This window comes from Andrographis paniculata, unplaced genomic scaffold (assembly GCF_009805555.1).
Source record: "Andrographis paniculata isolate CXL003 unplaced genomic scaffold, ASM980555v1 Contig34END, whole genome shotgun sequence".
NCBI lineage: Eukaryota > Viridiplantae > Streptophyta > Magnoliopsida > Lamiales > Acanthaceae > Andrographis > Andrographis paniculata.
In genome coordinates this window covers 287,737-310,968 of record NW_026137567.1, presented here as the reverse complement: position 1 = coordinate 310,968, position 23,232 = coordinate 287,737, and the positions used below count along the sequence as shown (strand labels likewise).

At 43.4% G+C, this 23,232-nt stretch overlaps 1 protein-coding gene across 1 annotated transcript; it reads left to right on the top strand.

The window, feature by feature from the left end:
- The first annotated feature begins 378 nt into the window (after positions 1 to 378).
- LOC127248736 (phosphoinositide phospholipase C 2-like) lies at positions 379 to 3,653 on the top strand. The gene is made up of 8 exons (XM_051271248.1): positions 379 to 1,019; positions 1,186 to 1,382; positions 1,610 to 1,745; positions 1,864 to 2,342; positions 2,440 to 2,557; positions 2,663 to 2,806; positions 2,888 to 2,974; positions 3,044 to 3,653. The coding sequence occupies exons 1-8, from the start codon at positions 660 to 662 to the stop codon at positions 3,341 to 3,343; spliced, it is 1,821 nt and encodes a 606-aa protein (XP_051127205.1). The 5' UTR covers positions 379 to 659; the 3' UTR covers positions 3,344 to 3,653.
- The last annotated feature ends 19,579 nt before the right edge of the window (positions 3,654 to 23,232 follow it).

Sequence of the window (23,232 nt, the reverse complement as noted above, 5' to 3'; positions counted from 1 at the left end):
AAATAAAAAAAATTATTGAAATATCAATGGAATACACCATGTCAATGGTCTTGTTCATTTATATATATATATATATGGGTATACTGAGACGTGGATGAGAATGCTCCCTCCAAGTTTCAGGCATCCACCAATCCAATCTAATCTCCAATCCCATCGGGTTTTGTCTCCACAGTTAATTACCACGCTTGCCCGCCTATCTAAAATTGACCGACTGGCTGACGATCAATTAAAGTAATCGAAGACCATATGATTATTATGATTATTATTATTATTATTGGCCAATCATCAGACATGAATAATCTCAGTCGGTGACAGTGAGTGTGAGTGGACCACACCTCCTTTTCTTCCTCATATATCGGTCCTCTCACACATTCTTCATTCACACTCAGCGGCGTAGCAGCTAGCTCTCTAAATTATAAAATAAAAGCATAGCTGCAGCAGCTAGCTAGCATTGATGATGATTATTAATTCCTTCCATCCAACCCGCAAAGCACTACACTAGCTACTACTAACTAATCTAATACTACCTCATCCATCATCCATCCCTGCGCTGCACAGAAAAGAAGCCATACAAACATACATACATCCCTCAATTGACCTTCCAATTCCTCTCTCTTTCTCTGGTTGATGAGAGCGAATTAAGGAGGGAGGAGAGGAGCATGGCGTCGTCGGGTCAGGGTCAGGGTCAGGGTCAGTCCAAGCAAACGTACAGTATATGCTACTGTTTCAAACGGAGATTTAGAGTGAAAGAAGCTCAAGTGCCTGCCGACATCAAGCTGAATGTGTTCCAGAAATACTCTTCCGAGAATGGATCCATGGGCGTTGAGCATCTCCACAGATTCTTGAAGGAGGTTCAGGGAGAAGCCAATCTGAGCCTGGAAGAAGCGGAGCGAATCATGGAATCCTTCCTCCACGACCACAAACACCTCAACATTTTCCACCGCAAGACGCTCTACATCAATGAGTTTCTTCGCTACCTCCTCGCCGATTCCAATTCTCCCCTCCCTTATCCTCCCGAGGTCTGCGTTGACCAAAAACAATACATGACCAGTTACCTGCATAATCAATCATTAATCATCATCATCATCATCATCATCATCATCATCATCTTGTATTTGTTTTGATTTGCGATCCCATCAGATTGTATGTAATGTAAATTATTGCTGTGTTTGTTGTGGGTGGCAGGTACACCAGGATATGAGTGCCCCATTGTCCCATTATTTCATATACACCGGACATAATTCCTATCTCACCGGCAACCAAATCAGCAGCGCCTGTAGCGAAGATCCCATCATAAAAGCTCTGCAGCGAGGAGTTCGTGTTATCGAGTTAGATATGTGGCCAAATTCCACCAAAGATGACGTCGATATTATGCATGGAGGGTGGGTATGCCTGCCAGCTGTATACTAAACATACACTTACCCTGCAAATATATAACTCACATATACATATATAACAAAATCAGCAACGATATGACAATGAGCTAGCTAGATAGATGCACTGCCTCTAGTACTACTAGTATGTATATATCTATATATATATATATGTTCTTCCTGTTTGCATCAATCAGCATATGTATAGTTCGCTCATTGTTGTCTTCCTTAGGCAGGACCCTGACGGCTCCAGTCAAACTGATCAAATGCTTGAGGGCAATCAAGGAACATGCTTTCTTGTCTTCAGATTTCCCTGTCATTCTGACATTAGAAGATCATCTTACGTCTCATCTTCAGGCTAAGGTAGCAGAGGTGAGTTGATTTCAGGTGCCTGCCTGCCTGCCTGCTCATTGATTAATAATTTTCTTTTACACTAACTAAGGGATGATTATGATCTGATGATGGATCTGTGGATGTTGGTTCGGATCAGATGGTGACTCAAGTATTTGGAGACACACTGGTGAGTGATGCATCAGATTGCGTGGAGAATTTCCCATCGCCAGAGTCATTAAAGAGACGTGTGATCATCTCCACAAAACATCCAAAGGAGTATCTGGAAACAAAGAGTTCAATAAAAGAAGATGGGGAGAGCGTAAAGTCCCACAAGTCATCATCTGAATTAGAAACTGCAGAGTCAGCCTGGGGAAGAGAATTATCGGATTTAGGAGTGCAAGTGAAAGAGGAGGAATTGGAGTTAGCAGATGAGGTGGATGAAGAGAGTCAAATATCGGAGCCAAATGCAAATGCACCACCCGAGTATAAGCGTTTGATCGGGATCCGCGCACAGAAAATGAAAGGCGGGATTAAACCATGGCTGAAGGTATGCCCCCAGAATAACGCGCACAGAGTGAGCTTGAATGAAGAGAAGCTACAAAAGGCTGTGGTAACTCATGGAACAGACATCGTTCGGTGAGGAACTTCTGTTTATGTTATCATATGATAACAGAAATGGAAATGGAAATGGAAATGAAAACTATTTGTTTGTTTGTTTGTTTGTTTCCTACAGATTCAATCAACAGAACTTGATGAGAGTATATCCAAAAGGCATGAGGATTGACTCGTCCAACTACAATCCTTTAGTGGGGTGGATGCATGGGGCGCAGATGGTTGCATTCAACATGCAGGTAGGGACTTAGGGTAGGGTAGGGTAGGTCAGGTTAACAAGAATATATAATAAATACATTGATCTGTAATTAATTAATTAAGTAATTCTCATGTTGTTACTGCAGGGACATGGCAGGTTTCTTTGGCTGATGCAGGGATTTTTCAGAGCTAATGGTGGGTGTGGTTACGTGAAGAAGCCTGATTTTCTAATGCACCATGATCAAGTCTTCGATCCCAAACGCAAATTACCTGTGAAAACCACCCTCAAGGTCTCTCTGTGTGTCTATAGCTCCCTCTTCCTTCCTTAGCTTCCAATCCAAAATATTATTTGTTGTCTGTCAATCTCTCAGGTGAAAGTCTACATGGGAGAAGGCTGGAATCTTGATTTTCATCGTACTCATTTCGATCTGTATTCTCCCCCAGACTTCTACGTCAAGGTACATTGCATGCGTACAAGCACGAATCTGATTGATGCATGCCTGATCCTATCCATATATAATAAGCAGATAGGAATTGCGGGAGTGGGATCTGATTGGGGACAGAGTATGAAGCGGACGAGGGCGATAGAAGACAACTGGAACCCAGAATGGGATGAGGAGTTCGAGTTTCCAATATCCGTTCCGGAGCTGGCATTGCTTAGAATCGAAGTCCATGAGTTCGACATGTCGGACAGGGATGATTTTGGAGGGCAGACATGCCTTCCTGTTTGGGAGCTGAGAAGCGGGATTCGAGCAGTGCCCCTCCATGATCAAAGAGGCGATAGATACAAATCTGTCAGGCTACTCATGCGCTTCAACTTCGTCTAAACTCTAAACTAAACATTATATTTCAACTTCATTCCTACTGGCTATATGTTCCGTTCTATGATTATAATAATTCAACCTTGTCCTGTCCATTTATGCATGTATGTAAATGGTAATGGTCTGAATGTATGTATGTAAACTCAAGAATCAGGCAGTTAGTACTGTTTGGATTCGATTCTCTGTGATTATATATATCTATAAATAAAAAAATAGCCTAAATAAATGGTTGAATGAGGTAGCGAGGGGATGGACTCATTCTTTGAGCTGCCAAAATTTAAATTTGGATGAATATGAGTTTCATTCTCCTGTTTCATATATTCATGTACTATTGGAATGGCAACCTCTGACTGACTGACTCCATGGGCAGAACAACTCCACAGTGCCTTACATTAGTTGACATTCTACATCATTTGAGCTAAGAATAGTTGGTTTTGAAGAATGATGGATTTGGGTCATGATATTGAAAGAAAAAGTTGACCCAATTTCTTCAAGGACCAATGCCCATGACAAAGGATATGTAACAGGTTTAGGGGATGGAGGAGTTGGGTGAGTTATCAAGATTTAATAAGGGATCTCATCATTGGATTAATGGAATTTAGGCTTTAATAAAGAGGTATTATGAAGAGTTTTAATTGAGATGGAGGTTTTCGGGAGAGGAATAAAAGACAAGGTGGAAGAGGTAAACAGGTTGGATCAATCCCACTCTAAACAATTTCAGAAATATTTTTTATTTTATTGCCTCTCTTTACTTTCATTTTGTTGCATTTTCTTTCATGTTTCAAGTACTCTATCTTATATTACTTTATTAATCCTCTTTCGATTTGTGAATTTTTAAGTTGTTTTAGATATATTGCAATGTTCATCCTCTCAATCTGTTATAAAAATTACATATGAGGGCTCGTCCTGAAAATTTTCTCTTGTTAGTCCTGAAGCTCCACTTTTACTTCATCCAGCTATCCCAACATTCCTGTAGGCTATCGATTAAATTTTTCACTAACAATAAATTGGCATGCCTAATATGACCATTGGGCATCTTGTGTTTTATGCCGTTACAAAATCAAAAAATATTGCAAATCCTATAAGTTAGCCACGAAACCCAAGTTACTGTTCAAGCACATAAAAGCGGGAAGGTAAAGATCCTCACAATTCACCATCTTCTAATGAGCATACCAATGTAGTATCCACCACTAGCTGTGAAATTCAAGGTGAATTTTTTTTTCTTATACATACTAGTGTGGTTCAAGAACAAATCCGGGCAAAATTCAATCTTTCATGATTCGACCCAAATGGTTCTCGTTATTTGGTGGACATAATCGTCCAACCATTAAGTACGAAAAGGTAAAGCTCCTTCACGAAGAAGCTTCTTCTGTCCATCCAACAAAGGAAGCGGCAATCCAATAGGTCTGGGGGCATAACAAATTATAGAAAGTTCAAATTGTATTTCTCAAGGTCTTCAGGAATTCTTTGGGACTTCTAGAGGATATATACCAATCCACCTCCTCCAGGGGTCTGGCCATGGCTCACTACATCCTTACGCATATTTTATGCCTTAGATGACGTATTAGTACTTATCTCATTCATATATTTTATGCCTTAGATGACGTATTTGTACTTATCTCATTCATGTACAATATGATGCATACACACCGCTTGACTGATTTCTTTAATGTCTGAGATTTTCATACAAACATCACCTTCCTTCTCTTGAGAAGGGATAGGAGTTTAGCCTCTTGGTCCGGCACGAGCGAGGTGGAGATTATTAGCGGGTAAGTCTCTTCCGGGCCAAGGAATACATACTTAAGATGTTCTGGTAGCTTTTTCAATACCTCTCTTTTGTTGGATTTGCTTTTTGGCTCACTTCGTTTGATCTATGGACTCAGTGGGAATAGGTGAACTATCGTTCTGCTCATCTGAGTCCTCTAACTGCTCAAGAGTGAAGGAATCTTTCTTTGAAATTTCTTCAAGAAATTCTAAGGTTAAATTGTTCTCAAGAGAAGTTAATTCATTTAATTCATCGATAAAATCACAGTTTTCTTTCTGAGGTTGGCGTAATGCGTTGTTCATTGAAAATGTAACTTTATCTCAACCGATGCTCAATGGAATTCTGCCTTGAGCAAGGTTGATGTTCACTTGAGCGATGGCAAGCAAAGGTCTTTCCAAAGTTATTGAAATTTTGCAGTCTTCACTCATTTCCATTATTATGAAATCTACAATGAAAATAAATTTATTTACTTGCACCAGTACATCATGAATAACCCCTTTCGAGGGTCTTTATTAATTTATCCGCAAATTGAATTACAGTTCTACATGGCTCAAGTTCATAAAGCCCTAATTTACTAGAAAGCAAATAAGGCATAAGATTGATTCTAGCTCCAAGTCACATAATGCCCTAATCGGTTTCAGGTTCCCTATAAAACAAATAATGATAAAACTTCCAAGATCGCTGAGTTTTTTGGCAACTCCTCCGAAAATATGGCACTGTACACACCTTTCATTTGCATCGCTGCATCTATTTTAGGGATTGTCCTTTTTTATTCATTATATCATTTATAAACTTAACGTATTGTGGCATTTGCAGCAAAGCATCAGTAAATGGAGTAGTGACTGTAAGACTACGAAAAGTGTGTACAAAATTTTCAAACTCTTTAGGATTGTCCTTCTTTCTGAACCTTTCTGGAAAGGGGGCCCTAGCTATTGCCTGGGTTGGCTCTTTCTCTATCTGAGTTGGCACCCGAGCGGCTTGCGTCGTTGTAGTTCACTTGGACAAACTTCCTCGTTGGCGCTTGATTATTATCATCATGTACAGGTAATGTATTTAAAATAATAAGGGAAGAAGAATGATTAATACCTCTGTCTGGCAGTGGTGCCGATGATGTTCGCTTTCCTCCCCTTGTTTCTACAACCTTCGCTTGGTTCGGGACAATCTCGATTGTCCCAGGCAACACCCCTTGTCGCTTTAGCTTTATCGCTTCAACTATCTCCCCGACCTGCATTTTCACCATTTTGATCGAGGCAGGTGTATTCCTCTGGAACTCCTAACTCGCCCGCTCAGTATTTCTTCATAATTCCTCCAGACTCAGCGGTTGACTTGTCGCTGTGGGAGGCTGGGCAAAAATAGGTGTCTGCTGTGGAAAATGAGCGGCCTGATAGTAAGGTTGTTGCGGATAGTATCTCCCCTGACAATATTGTGGTGCAACGAACTATTTGTGGCTCATAAAATTGTTGTTGAGGCACGGACCGGCAGGTCTTTGGGGTTGCACCATCTGGAACTGTTGATACTGATGAAGATTTTTGTTTGCAATATAAAAGACCTCCGTTGGGTTCTAAGTCTGCTCAACAATCTGCGGGCTAAACTGGTCAATATAGGCTCACTTTTCAGTGGCCACGACTTCATTGATTACCTGTTTATTTTTATTACCAGATAGATCATGCTTCACGAGCTTAGCCAGCTCTTTGATCTGGACAGACAGATTGTCTATCCGCACTTCTTGAGAAACAATAACAGGAATCTGGTATAGACCCCTCGATGGCTCCGGCCTCCTGACTTCCGGTCAGCTTGATTGATTGGCCGTTATCTTCTCCATCAGGGCCCTCGCTTCAGAAGCACATCGCCCCATAAGCGAGCTACCCGCAGCCGCGTCCAGAGACATCCGCAACTCAAGAGTGATTCCTGAATAGAAGATTTGGAGCTTCATAATGTTGGGAATCTCATGGTGGGGGCAATTGCGGAGCAGCTGCTTGTAGCGATTCCAAGCTTTGGTGATAGCTAAAATTTGTTGAATTGTAATTTGTACATTTTCACAGGGAATTTATATTCGGAAATCAATGAACGAATGAGTATAGAAAGTGGTCAGATATAGTATAAGATTGTGGTTGTAGACCTTGAGTAGTTATCACAATTATTTATACTCTTTTTACTGGTGAGTTTCCAGGTCGAACACAAGGATTTTAAGTCATGAATTTCAAATCAGGTGTAGATCTTTGAGAAAGCGGCGAAAAATGCAGTAAAGGACCCGCTCTGCAGCGGATCCAGATTTCTAGTCTATAGAAAGCGGTAAGTAAGCGGTAAAAGTGAGCGAAGGTGAGCGGAGCGGAGGTGAGCGGTGAAGTGCCAGCAGTAACCGAGTGAATGGAACATGAGCGGATGGTGGTAACCGAGTGAACGGGACTTGAGTGGATGGCGATTACCTAGTGAACGGGACGTGAATGGATGGTACAATATGTATATACATGTAAGCAGTGGAGAGTGAGGGACAGATGTTGTGTCTGACTTGTGCGTTACTTAATGACTAGGTTCTCTTGGATGTAATGAGCGAGCGGTGTAAGTGTGTTAACGAAGGTATATGTATAATACGGAAGCGGTGGAAGGAGATAATGTAAATATATAAACTGAATTATAAAGAATTCTTAACACTGGAAATTGACCTTAAGGGATTTACAACAAGACTTCAATGACAACTAGGATGCGCAGGAATTAAAATCGCTAATATGCTCCAATCGAAGTATATTTACATAGAGATACCTGGCCCTATTTATAGTAGGTGAAAAGGAATGGTTGCAAGCAGTTGCAAGGCAGTTCAAACCGCTTAGCAGTTAGGCGGTTGATGGCAGTTATTCTGTTGAAACAGTTGCTGGCTATAACTCCTAGGGTGTCCGCTTCACTTGCATAGGATAGTAAGGGCTCAGATCTTCCTCGTTTGCCGGAGGGCTGGAGGACATCAGCGCAGCTAGACTTACTTGTGCTGGCTGGAAATGGAATGGTTGTACCGCTGTAGTTGGAACACTTAGTTAATATTTGCTGTCATTCTGCAACGGCGGACGTCTGGGCCGTTGCTTGCAAGCGGGAGAGACTGTCGCTTGAGAGCGGTGGAAGCTACCGCTTGTCTCTCTTGCCTTAGTCTTTCCTGTGTGATGCAGCGGTCGCTTGCGAGTGGAGGAGGCTATCGCTTGTGAAGCCTGCTTTAGCTTTTCTGGCACCAGAATACCGCTTAAAAAAGGCAAAATCATTAATGATCTCAACAACAAACTTTGGATCATTTCAAGCGATATAGATCAATAATGTATGCCATTAACAAGTTATTATGATGGTTTTTATATAGAAATTCGAGTAATACACAGTTTTGTCAAGCTAAGAATATGCTCGTATTTGGAGTCATCAAACCTCCTCACACTAAACCTTTTTTCGTCCACAAACAAAATGAATTATGAGATCACAGAGTTATTCTGTTCACTGCAATCAAGAATTGTTAACGATCAGTGCCATGATTGGGATCAATGTGAACCTCAAATAGAAACAATTGAGCCTTAAGCATTCAAACTTGCCATTTGATTTAACATGAATAGACTTATCCCGGTATCATCTACTTTGTTTGCTTAGCCGAGAGTATTTTTGATTAAGGAATCCTTCAGCTGAAAGGCGTGGAGAATCATTTATTTTTTTGGATTGCGAGTTTCAAACAAACATTGTGCTTGCTCAAGATCTTATTTGATTCTCGCGCACCTAGGCCTTTTCAGCTCCCTTGTAATGATAGGTTCTCCCTGCTTCGCTCACATTGTGTCTTAAACCATATTTAAGGATATCTCTTTTCAAGTCATTTCTTGTGAACACAGTCGAAAAAACATAGGTCCGCTTGCCCTACTGAGTATGGAACAATTTGAAACGATGGGGGCACTAATCTTCACAAGTCTTATTCGTTGTTACTTAGTCTAACTCTAATGTTTGGGTTATTGAGAAGTTCGAAGGACAATTACTTGGTCTGGTGTTTGTAAGTTATCTAACTTTACTCTAAAATATATCACAAAGTTAACGCAGTGGAATATCACAAGCATTTCAAATAAGAACACATATGCATACAATAAAGAATAATGTCACTTGTTACCAAAAATTGTTGTTTCGTTGATCATTGTTTTATGTACAGCCCTTGCCATTTCAGAGTTTATGTACATGGGGGAGGACCTTTCTTTATTTTCTTTTTTCACTTGAGGGTCCTCGCTCATGGGGAAGATTCCGTGATAGTTGCCGCAGTAGATCTTCCATCCTTTGGAGACTTCGAGTTGTGTCAAGCTGTTGTTCCATGAGGATGTTGTTTTGTTGGGTGATGGCTGAGAGCGCCTTTAGAATCTCTGTTAGAGAAGCACCCATGCTTGTAGCTTGAGTCTCCAACACCTCTACACGCGCTTCTAGTGCAACGCTTGCTTTCCTGCCAGTGGCCAGTTCCTCAGCCAAGTTCCTTGCGTAGGTGTCGATCAAAGTCTGGGTCATCAGGTATTGGCTGAGCATGGGTGAGTCGAGTTCATCCAGTCTTCTTTCTAAGTTTTCAAGCGTCGCGTGGGAAGCTGATGTCCCTGCTCCCGCGGCTGCTGGTGACTGTCTCTCTGACTCAGCTGAACTGATTTCCACTGGCTCTTCTTTCTGTGAGGAATCAGGTGCTGGCTCAGGGGTGACATCCCTAAGGAACACCAGTTGCCTCGCTGCCTCATACTCCAGCTGCTCTGTCTTCTTTCGCTCTAAGTATCTCTTGAATCGTAGCTGGAGTTGGGTCAGCGGTTTCCAGTATTTGAGCAACTTGACCAGTACCTTTATATTCCTCTTCTTTTGCCGCTCAAGCTACCGCTTCTATTCCAGTTGTAGCATTTCGGCGAGCAGCTGAGCTTGTTTTTCCCAAAATTTTCTTTCCTCTTGATCCTCCTCCTCATCAATGAATGTTTTGTCCGATTTGGCTGAGGCCGGAGTCAGAGCTTCTGCAGGTGTTTCAGTTGTTACTGGTGTTCGTGGGGACACCTGCAGAAGGGGAAGATTCGAAATCACTGTGTCCACCCCTTCGGTTTCACTGGCAGCTTCAACGGTTGTGGCAGCAAGGACCTTGGCGGGATACTCCTTGTAAGACTCTACTGTGACATCAATCCCGCCGATGGTTTCTTCTGTGATGACGGTCTCCCGCTCCTCCTCTAATCCAGCAGCAGTAGACTCCACCGCTCCCGGCTGGTTAACGGGTGTGGTTTCATTGCCTGATCCAGCAGCAGTTGGCTTACCTGCCCTCTGTTGGTTGAAGGGAGCAGGTTCTTTGCCCAGCGGACTGGGCGACTTGGGTGACACCATGATGACTCCAAATATGAGCATATTTTATAGCTTGACAAAACTATGTATTACTTGAATTTATGTATAAAAACCATCCTAATAACTTGTTAATGGCATACATTATTGATCTATATTGCTTTGAATGATCCAGATTTTTCTGTTGAGATTATTAACGAGTTTTGCCCTTTTAAGCGGTAGTCTGGTGCCAGAAAAGCTAAGGTAGATGCCACAAGTGGTAGCCACCTCCGCTCACAAGCGACCAATACATCTCCTGAGAAACATTAAGGCACGAGAGGCAAGCGGTAGCTTTCACCTCTCACAAGCGACAACCTCTCCCGCTTGCAAGCGGTAGCTTTCACCTCTCACAAGCGACAACCTCTCCCGCTTGCAAGCGACAGCCCAGACACCCACCGCTGCAGAATGTCAGCAGATTTTGACTAAGTGTTCCAACTGCAGCGGTACAGCCATTCCACTTCTAGCCAGCACAAGCAAGCATAGGTGCGCTGATGCCCTCCAGCCCTCCGGCAAGCGAGGAAGATCTGAGCCCTTACTAACCCATGCAAGCGAAGCGGACACCCTAGGAGTTATGGCCATCAACTGCTTCAACAGAATAACTGCCATCAACTGCCTAACTGCCTAGCGGTTGGAACTGCCTAGCAACTGCTTGTAACCGTTCTGGAGTATTTTAGCAATTAATTTCTGCGCAATCTAGTTGTCTTCCTGTTCTTCGAGAGCTACAACCCTGTAAGGGAGTTCTCCACAGGAATGGCCAAGGGAGTAAGGATTTCCCTTCTCCCTTGGCCAAGACTTTACGCTTTCTTAGAGTAGCTTACTGCTTTCAATTACAGTTTTGTAGTTTTAGCATTCCCAGCTTTATTAGTAAGTAATGAAATATCATTCAGTCAATCATATATATTTTTTCCACATTTTCTTCATACTTATATAAACTTTGAATTTAAAGAATTTCATATCACTGGTTTAGAGCACGAGAAAAATTGATTATCTAAGCCTTGTCTTTTGCCGAAAGCGTTTTCAAGGTAGTTCAATGTAGTTAAGTACGCGGGAGCCTTTTCGACCTGCTTAACTGCTGTTCTGAATTCAATCTTGATTAAAAAGAGGTAACAAAAGAGTAAAGCCACTAATGAGGCAGAAGTTTGTAATTCATGGGGCATAGACGGTCTATTAGGTCACAGAAATTCCTAGTGACAGTAGAGTTCTTTATTATAATATTCCGATTTTGGGTGTCATTGAAGTCTTGTTGTAAATATCCTTAAGTCAAATTCCAGTGTTAAGAGTTCTTTACAATTCAGTTTATGTATTTAAATTATCTCCTTCCACCTTTTCCGTATAATACATATATCTCCTTTAACACACCTACACCACTCGCTCATTACATCCAGGAAAGCCTAGCCATTTAGTAACGCACAAGTCAGGCACAACACCTCTCCCTCACTCTCCGCCGCTGATATATATATACATATACATATCGTGCCATCCGCTCATGTCCCGATCACTCGGTAATCGCCATCCGCTCATGTCCCGTTCACTCGATGATCGCTTCCGCTCATGTCTCGTTCACTAGGTAATCGCTTCCGCTCATGTTCGTTCACTCGGTAATCGCTTCCGCTCATGTCTCGTTCACTCGGTTACTGCTGGCACTTCACCGCTCACACACGCCCCCGCTCGCCTTCGCTCGCTCTTTACCGTTTTCACTTACCGCTTTCCTTAGACTAGAATTCTGGATCCGCTGCAGAGCGGGTCCTTTACTGCATTTTTTGCCACTTTTTCAAGATCTATACTTGTTTTAAAATTCATGACTTAAAATCCCTGTGTTCGACCTGGAAACTCACCAGTAAAAAGAGTATAAATAATTGTGATAACTACTCAGGGTCTACAAGCACACTTTTTACTATATCTGACCCCTTTCTATAAATATTCACTCACTGATTTTCGAATATAAATTCCCTGCAGAAATGTGTAAATTACATTCCAACAGATTTTAGTTATCACCTCCACCGTCGCTGGCCTCATTGGTGAAGGTCTTTCAGGTTGAGCGGTGGGTTCTCTGATCGTGATCCCCTTCCGTAGTCTGGAAAGCGGGATCATTTCCTCGCGCTCTTCTTCTTCCACCGCTTTCCCCTTCCATTTCTCCTGCCTTGTCGCTCACCGAGGGGGTGTTGGATTTTTTTGCAGTGCTTCTTTGACCCTCGGCTTCTTGACAGGTACTGGAGCAGGGTCTTCCTTCTTCTTTGACCTCTTTTCACCAGCGGCCGCTCCCGGAGCTTTTCCCCCTTTATCTCTCCTGGCCAGCTCTGCCCCGAAAAGATCCTCCTCTATCTCCCGAGTGAAGCGGAGGGACTCCTTCTCCTCATCGATGGGAGTTTCATTGGAGATTGTTCTTTCAGAATTGGGCTTCCCAGCGGCGTCTTCCGGGTTAGCTTGGGGTGTCACCTCCTCTCTTATTATTTCCCCCCCCCCTCACAACCTTCATCTTCCTTTTTGGTGGAGGGGGTGCAGCCGTTTGGGCCTTCCTCTTTTTCTGCTTGGGGATGAGAGTGAACCCCTTGGACTCCAGCCATGTTTTTTGGAAAGCAGCTGGAAGTAGCGGCTTCATTTGCAGCTCTGGGGCTGGAGTGGGCAGGTCGACGCCTGCGCGTCGGCTTAGCTTTGTGATTAGGGTCCCGTGATTGAGCGTTCTCTCTCCATTCCTTCTATCCCAGATGTCTATGCCGATAATTGCACCCAAATCTACATCAGCAGTCTCCTCCAGAATCGAGCGCAGGGCAAGGAGGAAGTTAGGACGGATGTCAGTGGTGTATGTGGCGATCATCACTCGGCTCAGTGATCACTTCACCCATTCCTTCTTATTTTCGTCCACCGACCCAAACTTCAAATTCCTCTTTTTGTATTCGGGGGTGGTGGCGAAGGTCCTGTAAAGCGCCTGCAGCTCAAGCGAGCTACAGGTCTCTATTGCCCGCAGCCTGTCCTTTATCTCCTGGGAGGGGTAGTGGTGTTCCCAACCTAGGACTCGGTTGATCTTTCTCGCTGAGTTGTCTAACCATCTCCCTCTCACATATACGTTTAGTAGACTCTCAGCTTTGTTCAAATTCGTGTAGAATTCCCTCACCAGCGATACATCCACTGGATCACTGGGATTCCTGATCAACCAAGTCAGGCCCCACTCCTCCAGCCAATCAGCGAGCGGGCCTGAGATGTTCTCAGGGTCGAATCCTATCTCATAGAGGATCCTCATCGCCTTTACCTTCTCGTAGGCCGCTGCTGCCTCAATGTTGACGAAGTGAAGGCCGTCGAACTGTTTGGACCTCAACACATCATTGGCAGCATCGGCAGCGTTCTTTTTGGAGATCTTCTCTCTCCTAAACACCTTCATTCTCCTCGAAGCCTCTTGGCAGGCAAGTTTGTCCTTGAGCTCTTTCAGCTGGTAGTCCGTCAGCTCGTCGTAATCCAACCACCAGTCGCTCACTGGATACCTTTGCTCTGTTTTCTCAGTGTACTCAAATCTAAGGTAATCCTCCGGGAAATCTGGGATGAACTTCCTGAAGGGAACTGACTTCAGCTCTCTAAGCTTCCCCCAATCTTCCGTTAGCTCTAGCACCCTCCTCTTTCTGTAGTACACCTCCGGCGGTGCTGGCTCCACAAATTCAGCCCCTGAGGTTGTGGTTATCACCTTCCGCCCGTCTATAGATTTGATCCTTTGGACCCTCTTTTCTATTTTCTCCTCTACCTTCTCGAATTCCTTCCTTAACGCTTCTCGTTTGGCTGGATCTATTTTGTCAGGCCTGTCCTGAACTTAGGGTTTCCAAAGTTATTGTTTAATATGAGAAATTTATGAATCCTGCCATACTACTTTAAAATGCTGACAACATTAATGTATAGGCAATCATTTCCAAAATCTCAGTGATTTTAACCCTAGTTCCTCCCTCTCACAATGAAATAGAACCCTACTGTGAGTGTTACGTTGTGAAGAAGGGAGAAAATCACAGAACAATACAAAAGATACAGATTATTGCAAAATTGATCCATACAAAGCAAATATATCAGTTATTGTATCTAAATCTAACATATAATGGACCTAGATTCACAAAAATCAAAGATATACACATTTTCTCAATACTGAGGAACAGACAGTTTTTGCGAAAATAAATTTGTGATTCTGTGTTATTCGGTGTTAAATTAGAGAAAATCAACAATGAAATCAAGTTTATGGACTAAGGTTAACCTAGATCTTACCTTAGATAAAGATATTATTGGCTGAAGAATCGAGATTTTGAAAACATTTTGCGTGGAGAAATGGCGGTTATTGAAGCTTCTTGAGGAAGTTACTGTAGGGTAAAAGTGAAAAATGACTGTTGACTGAGGTATTTATAGACTTTTCTATCGCTTGTCTGGAGGGGCAAGCGGGGCGCTGCCTAGTCAACTCTGCTAATATAAAGGTATAAGGGTGGGTTTCAGGGCGGGTGAGCGGGTAAAGCAACACTTCTATTTACCTATGGATGACACTCAAGCGGTGATGGAAGTGGTACTGGGTGAGCGATACTGCTCTTCCAGTAAGTATCAGGGTGAGACAAGCGAAGCGATGGGTGGCTTGGGTCAGACTTAGGTTAGAAGTTAAAATTCTAACACTAAGCTACTTCTAAAAAGCATTAATCCTAACTATTTAAAGCAATAACACTACTCTAATGAAAGCGATAACACAAACTATAAATTTAAGCTACGAAAACGGTAAAGATAATTATAAAATCTATCTATAAAAGCGGTAAAAGAAAGTTGTAAAAAATTTTAACTATGAAAGCGGTAAATTCTAACTAGGAAAGCGATAAAGGAAAGCTGTAAAATTGACGGTTTTTAGATTGGGCTTCTGGATTTCCTTTTGTAATTCCATCACAGGACGAGCTTCTGAACTTCCACTAGATTAATATCTGCATTGGCCTGCTGCAAAATAGGCCATTCGATATAGGGTTTCAGTCTCTCTCCATTGACAAGGAAGGAATCGCTTTATCTGGGGTTGTCCACATTACTTATCCTTATGGCTCCACTTGGCAGCACTTGTCTGACTATATACGGCCCAGTCCACCGTGATCTCAACTTCCCTAGGAATAAGTGGAGCCTAGTATCGTATAAAAGAACCTTGGATCCCTCAGCGAATTCTTTTTTCTTCAACTTCCTGTTGTGATAGAATTTCATCTTTTCCTTGTAGAGTTTTGCGCTCTCATATGCAAGGTATCGGAACTCAGTTAGATCGAGCAATCTTTTGGCGCGTTTCTCCTGTGCGGGGAGAAGATCAAAGTTTAGATACTCGATAGCCCAATACGCGCGATGCTCGAGTTCCAGAGGTAAGTGGCAGGCTTTTTCATACACAAGCCGGTATGGGGACATTCCAATTGGAGTTTTGAAGGCTGTTCTGTATGCCCATACTACATCATCCAATTTTTCTGCCCAATTCTTGCGACTTTTGTTTACTGTGGTATGGAGGATGTGTTTGATTTCTCTGTTTGAACTTCCACCAGACCGCTTGCTTGTGGGTGATAGGGGGTAGTAAGATGTTGACGAACTTCATATTGTTGAAGGCAAGATTGCAGCGCCTTATTCACAAATGGGTGCCTTCATCGCTTATTATTGTTCTGGGGACCCCGAACCTTGGGAATATAGTATATCTTAGGAAACGGATCATAGATCGAGCATCATTAGTAGGGAGCGCTTGCGCTTCAACCCACTTGCTCACGTAATCCACCGCCACCAGAATGTATAATTTCCCATTCGAATTCGAAAAGGGACCCATAAAGTCTATCTCCCATACATCAAAAATATCGACAACCAAGACTCCAGTTTGGGGCATCTCATCTCTCTTCGAGATAGAACCCAGTCTTTGGCATTTGTTGTAAGATTTAGTAAAGGCATCTGCATCTTTCTGTAGGGTAGGCCAAAAAAAGTCTGACTGCAAAACTTTGGCCGCTGTGCGCAAGCCAGCGAAATGCCCTCCTATATGGAACCCATAACATTCATTTAAGATCAGCGGGATCTCAAACTCCACTACACAATGGCGGATTATCCCATCTGAGCCGATGTTAAACAAATAGGGTTCATCCCAAAAATAATCCCTTGCCGAATTGAACAATCTCTTCTTTTCCTGTTGTACTGTATGTGCAGGAAACTATCCTGTAGTTAAGAAATTTGCCAGGTCAGCAAACCATGGCTCCTTCGCTTGCACCAGGACCAACTTCTCATCTAGGAATAATTCGTTGATTCCAAGAGATATGTCCTCTTCTTGCCTTAACCTGCTGAGATGATCTGCCACATGATTTTCCTTCCCCTTCTTATCCTTGATCTTTATATCAAATTCTTGGAGCAACAGGACCCATCTTATCAAGCGGGCCTTTGTCTCATTCTTCTCCATCAAATATCTGATAACCGCATGATCAGTGTGAACAATGGTCTTGCTTCCGATGAGATACTGCCTGAATTTCTCAAAAGTGAAGACAATAGCTAGCAGCTTCTTCTCGGTTGTAGTGTATTTTTGCTGAGCAGAATCCAGTGATTTGCTTGCATAGTATATAACATTCAATTTGGATTCCACCCTTTGTCCTAATACAGCGCCGACGGCATAATCACTTGCATCCGTCATTAACTCGAATGGCTCGCTCCACACTGGTGCAGAAATTATAGGAGCGGTGGTCAGCTTCTCCTTCAAGACGAGGAAAGCCTCCTCACACTCGCTTGACCAGTGAAAGTGAGAATCTTTGCACAAAAATGCAGCGAGCTGTTGTGTGATTTGACTGAAGCCCTTGATGAAGCGGCGGTAAAACCTCGTGTGTCTAAGGAAACTTCGCACTCCTTTCTCATTCTAGGGCATTGGCATTTTTTCGATTGCACCAACTTTTGATCTGTCTACCTCTATACCGGCAGCTGAGATCTTATGGCCTAAGACGATTCCTTCATTTACTATTAAATGTCACTTCTCCCAGTTCAGTATGAGGCCAGTCTCCATGCAGCGGAGAAGTACTTTTTCTAGATTATTTAGATATCTAGAAAACGTCTTGCCATAAACCGAGAAGTCATCCATAAACACTTCTATGCAGGAGTCCAAGAGATAATTAAATATATGGTATATCCACCGTTGGAAGGTGGCCGGGGCATTGCAGAGCCCGAACGGCATCCTTCTGTACGCGAAAGTACCATATGGACACATGAATGTAGTTTTCTCACAGTCCTCCGGCTTGATGGGAATCTGATGGTAGCCTATGTAGCCATCGAGGAAATAGTAGTATTAATGTCCTGCGAGCTTCTCGAGGCATTAATCAAGGAATGGAAGTGGGAAATGATCATTCTTCATGGTTGCATTGAATCTTCTGTAGTCGATGCAGACCCTCCATCCAGTGATAGGTCTTGTCATGAAGACCTCCCCCTCGTCGCTTGTTTGTTCAACAAAGCCTCATTTCTTGGGAACCACCTGGGTTGGGCTGACCCACTGGCTGTCACTGATAGGGTAAATGATTCATGTATCGAATAAGTTGATCACCTCTTTCTTCACCACTTCTTGCATATTTTCATTTAAACGCCGCTGAGGCTGTTTGCATGGCTTTGCATCCGCGTCCAGCCTAATATGGTGCATGCACACTGCTAGACTGATTCCCTTGATGTTATTAATTTTCTATGTAAATGCCCCTTTCCTTCTTTTGAAAGGTGAGATGAGCTGAGCCTCTTGGTCCGGCAATCGTGAGGCAGAGATTATCAGCGGGTAAGTCTCCTCCGGCCTAAGGAATACATATTTGAGGTGTTCATGTAATTTCTTCAGCTCGTCCTTCAAGCTGGTGTTGCTCAGTGGTTCCCTCGTGGCTTCCTCTATGGACTCAATGGGCGTTGTTCTCTCACCGTTTGCCTCATTGGAGTCCTCTTCAGCTTCCAGCTCGAGTGACCCGTTATCTAAAATTCCTTCCAAATTTTCAAGTGTTATACAGTTCTCAAAAGGTGATAACTCATTTAACTCATTGATAAAATCACAGTTTTCTTCTTGAGGTTGGTGCAGTGCTTTGTTCATGGAAAACGTGACTTTATCACCACCAAAAATCAATGCGATTTCGCCTTGGGCGACGTTTATAGTAGCTTGATTGGTGGCCAGGAAAGGTCTCCCTAGGATAATTGGAATTTCGCGATCTTCTCTCATTTCCATAATAATGAAATCTGGAAGGAAAATAAATTTGTTTACTTGTATGAGTACATCACGAATAATTCCTTTAAGAAGTCTTATTGATTTATCGGCAAGCTGAATTACAGTTCTGCATGCTTCTAATTCATAAAGCCCTAATTTAGAGAAAAACGAAAAGGACATAAGATTGATACTTGCTCCCAGGATCGCTGAGTTTCTTTGGGAGGTCCTCCTTAAGTACGGCGTTACACACACTTTCCAGCTGCACCGCTGCCACTTCGTTAGGGAATGCCCGCTTTCGGTTGATTATGTCGTTGATAAACTTAGCGTAATGTGGCATCTGTGACAAAGCATCAGAAAACGGTATAATAATTTTAAGACTACGGAAAGTATGTACAAACTTATCAAATTCTTTGGAATTGTCCTTCTTCCCAAGTCGTGTAGGGAAGGGAGCCCTAGGAAATGGCTGAGTGGGACCCTTTTCCTTCGGTTCAAGCACCCGAGCGGCTGGTATCGCTCGTGGTTGGGATGGACCTTCTTCCTCAGCTGGAATCTGAATAATTTCATCTTGTATAGGCAAATTAGAAACAATAGGGGTAGGAAGAGTATTAGTACCTCTGTCAGGCAGCGGTGGTGATTGCGTCTACTTCCCACCCTTTGTTTCGATGGCCTTTGCTTGGTTTGGGACAGTCTCGACTGTCCCAGGCAACGCTCCCTTCTGCTTCAGCTTGATAGCTTCAGCTATCTGCCCGACCTGGATCTCTAGCATTTTGATCGAGGCAGATGTATTTCTTTGGAACTCCTGATTTGCACGCTCTGTGTTCTTCCAGAGTTTCTCCAGACTCAGGGGTGCTTGGGCCGCTGTGGGAGGTTGAGCAAAAACAGGTGCCTGCTGCGGAAAATGGGGGGTTTGAAAAGTACTGTTGTTGATGTGGATAGAATCCCCCTTGATGATATTGCTGCGCAGCGAACTATTGTGGCTGTTGAAATTGTTGCTGAGAACGCAGTCCAGCAGGGCCTTGAGCATGCCTTTTTTGGAATTGCTGGAATTGAGGGACATTTCTGCCAGCCATATAAAAGACCTCCGCTGGGTTCTGAGCCTCTTCAGCTAAGCACTCAGCAACCTGCGGGCTTTGTTGGTCTGCATAGGCACTTTCCTCAATCTCCGTGGCCTCATGCATTGCCTGTTTTCCTTTATTACGCAGGTCCTGCTTCATGAGCTTAGACAACTCTTTGACTTGGATAGACAGACTGTCTATCCTTGCATCATGAGAAACTAAAGCAGGGACCTGGTATAGACCCCTCGATGGCTCCGGCATGTTGGTCTCTGGCCAACTCGTCTGATTGGCCGCCATATTTTCAATTAAAGCCCTCGCTTCAGAGGCACAGTGCCCCATCAACAAGCTTCCTGCCACTGCATCTAGTGACATTCTCAGTTCAGGAGTGATTCCTGAGTAGAAAATTTGTAGCTCCATGAAGTCCGGAATTTTATGATGAGGGCAGTTATGGAGCAGTTGTTTGTAGCAGCTCCAGGCTTTAGGAAGGTTCTCGTCACTCGCCATCTTGAGACTCAGTATCTCATTCCTCTGGCGAATGGTTTTTGACACAGGATGGTATTTACTCACGAAGGCCTGCTCTACTTCCTTGAAAGTGACAGGAATGTGATAAAGATTATCAAACCATTTCCTGTCTTCTCCTGTTAAAGAAAATGAAAACAGAATTAGTTTTGCAACGTCCTCCGTGATGCCGTGTGATTTGGAGGTGGCTGTGATCCTGTTGAAGTTCTGTAAATGCTCATGTGGACTTTCATTGAGCAGCCGATAGAATTGGCTCTGGCTCACCAGGCTGACGAGCACTGGTTTCACCTTATAGTGGCCAGAGCCTCTGGGCACAGAACTAGTAATAAGTGTTTGATCCAGAAGGGACTGATAGTGAACGTCCATGGGGACTTCAGCAAGCGGACGTTCAGCAGCTTTGTGTCCCTCAGCCCTCTGGTTAGGCTCAGTAGTAGGTGGTGGGGGAGTGATGGCAGCGGGTGTCGCAGCGGTGTTGGCAGCTTGAGCCGCTTGGGCAGCGATGTACGCTTGTTGTGCAGCTTGAGCTTTCTCTACCTGAGCGAGGTGCGCTTGTAGCCTAGCCATTCCCTACTAGATATTGCCGAGGGCTCTCATGAGCTGTTCCTCGGTAGGTGTCAGCGCGTGGGGAATGACAATAGGGACCACAATGGGGATATGGAGCGGCACCTCCTACGAAGATGCAGATGTGGCAGAGTTTGAGAAAGTCCCAACGGCAGTCTGGAAAGCTGGGACAACAGTAGAAAGAGCGGTGGCGTTTCCTTGGCTGGCCATGATCTTTTCTCTAACTTGCTCTCGGAATAGACGTCTCTGTGAGCGAGCGGAAAGAGTAGGACTCATGGGATGCTGAAAACACTTCAGACCCCTACATAAAGATAGCCACATCAAAATAAGAAAAAGTTAGAACCAGAGTCAGTAGAAAACAAATTTTTATAGAGATTAAAAAGGTAATTGATGGCGCTTCAAAAGATCTTAACAGAAATTCTTTTCTTGAGTTTAGAATCCCCGGTAACAACGCCAAATTATGATAGCTAAAATTAAAAAGGTAAATTATGCAGTAAAGGACCAGCTCTGCAGCGGATCCAGATTTCTAGTCTATATAAAACGGTAAGTAAACGGTAAAAGTGAGCGAAGGTGAGTGGAGCGGAGGTGAGCGGTGAAGTGCCAGCGGTAACCGAGTGAATGGGACATGAGCGGATGGTGGTAACCAAGTGAACGGGACTTGAGTGGATGGCGATTACTGAGTGAACAGGACGTGAGCGAATGGCACAGTATCTATATATATAAATATATAAGCGGTGGAGAGTGAGAGAGAGATGTTGTGTCTGACTTGTGCGTTACTAATGGTTAGGTTGTCCTGGATGTAATGAGCGAGCGGTGTAATTGTGTTAACGGAGGTATATGTATAATACGGAAGCGGTGAAAGGAGATAATGTAAATATATAAGCTGAATTATAAAGAATTCGTAACACTGGAATTTGACCTTAAGGAATTTACAACAAGACTTCAATGACACCCAGAATTACCCTACAGTCACTAGGAGTTTCTGTGACTTAATAGACCACCATCTATTCCCCGTGAATTACCCCAACTTCTGCCTCATTAGTGGCTTTACCCTTCTGTTACCTCTTTTTAATCAAAACTGAATTCAAAACAGTAGTTTAGCAGGTTGGCAAGGCTCCCGGATACTTAACTACATTGAACTACCTTGAAAACGCTTTTGGCAGAAGACGAGTCTTAGATAATCAATTACTTTCATGTTCTAAACTAGTGAAATGAAATTCTTTAAATTCGAAGTTTATATAAGTGTGAAGAGAATGTAGAAGTAATACAGATGAAGAACTGAATGATATTGCATTATATACTAGTAAAGCTGGAAATGCTAGAACTACAAAGCTGTAATTGAAAGTAGTAAACTATTCTAAGTAAGCGGTAAAGTCTTGGCCAAGGGTGAAGCGAAATCCCTACTCCCTTGGCCATTCATGTGGAGAACTCCCTCACAGGGTTGGAGCTCTCGAAGAACAGGAAGACAGCTAGAATGCGCAGGAATTAAAATCGCTAATATACTCCAATCGAAATATATTTACATAAAGATATCTGGCCCTCTTTATAGTAGGTGAAAAGGAGTGGTTGTAAGCAGTTGCAAGGCAGTTCCAACCACTAAGCAGTTAGGCGGTTGATGACAGTTATTCTGTTGAAGCAGTTGCTAGTCATAACTCGTAGGGTGCCCGCTTCGCTTGCATAGGATAGTAAGGGCTCAGATCTTCCTCACTTGCCGGAGGGCTGGAGGGCATCAGCACACCTAGGCTTACTTGTGCTGGCTGGAAATGAAATAGATGTACCGCTGCAGTTGGAACACTTAGTCAATATTTGCTATCATTCTGCAGCGGTGGGCGTTTGGGCCATCGCTTGCAAGTGGGAGAGACTGTCGCTTGCGAGTGGTGGAAGCTACCACTTGTCTCTCTTGCCTTAGTCTTTCCTGTGTGATGCAGCGGTCGGTTTCGAGCGGAGGAGGCTATCGCTTGTGGAGTCTGCCTTAGCTTTTCTGACACCAGAATACTGCTTAAAAAGGGCAAAAATCGTTAATAATCTCAACAACAAACTCTGGATCATTTCAAGCGATATAGATCAATAATGTATGCCATTTACAAGTTATTATGATGATTTTTATACAGAAATTCGAGTAATACACAGTTTTGTCAAGCTAAGAATATGCTCGTATTTGGAGTCATCATTTGGGCACGGTCTCATCAGCAGCCATCTCGAAGTTGAGAATATCGTTCTGCTGACTGATGGTTTTTGAGACAAGAAGGCTTGCGCTGCCCCTTTAAATGTTCCAGAAATTGGGTAGAGCGAGTCAAACCACTTCCTTGCTTCACCTGCTAAGGAGAAGGGAAACAAAATTAGCTTGGCAGCGTCCTCCGTGATGCCATAGGATTTGGAGGTGGCAGCGATCCTGTTGAAGTTCTATAAATACTCATAAGGGCTTTCATTGAGCAGCCCATGGAATTGACTATGGCTGGCCAAGCCTACCAGCGCTGGCTTCACCTCATAATTGTCAGAGCTTCTGGGCACA

What these genes read in the sequence shown, in the direction of transcription:
- LOC127248736 (XM_051271248.1), top strand. Translation starts at nt 660, where the DNA reads ATGGCGTCGTCGGGTCAGGGTCAGGGTCAGGGTCAGTCCAAGCAAACG. An exon ending in CCCTCCCTTATCCTCCCGAG is followed by an intron (nt 1,020 to 1,185) that starts GTCTGCGTTGAC and finishes TGTGGGTGGCAG; the next exon opens with GTACACCAGGATATGAGTGC. An exon ending in GTCGATATTATGCATGGAGG is followed by an intron (nt 1,383 to 1,609) that starts GTGGGTATGCCT and finishes TTCCTTAGGCAG; the next exon opens with GACCCTGACGGCTCCAGTCA.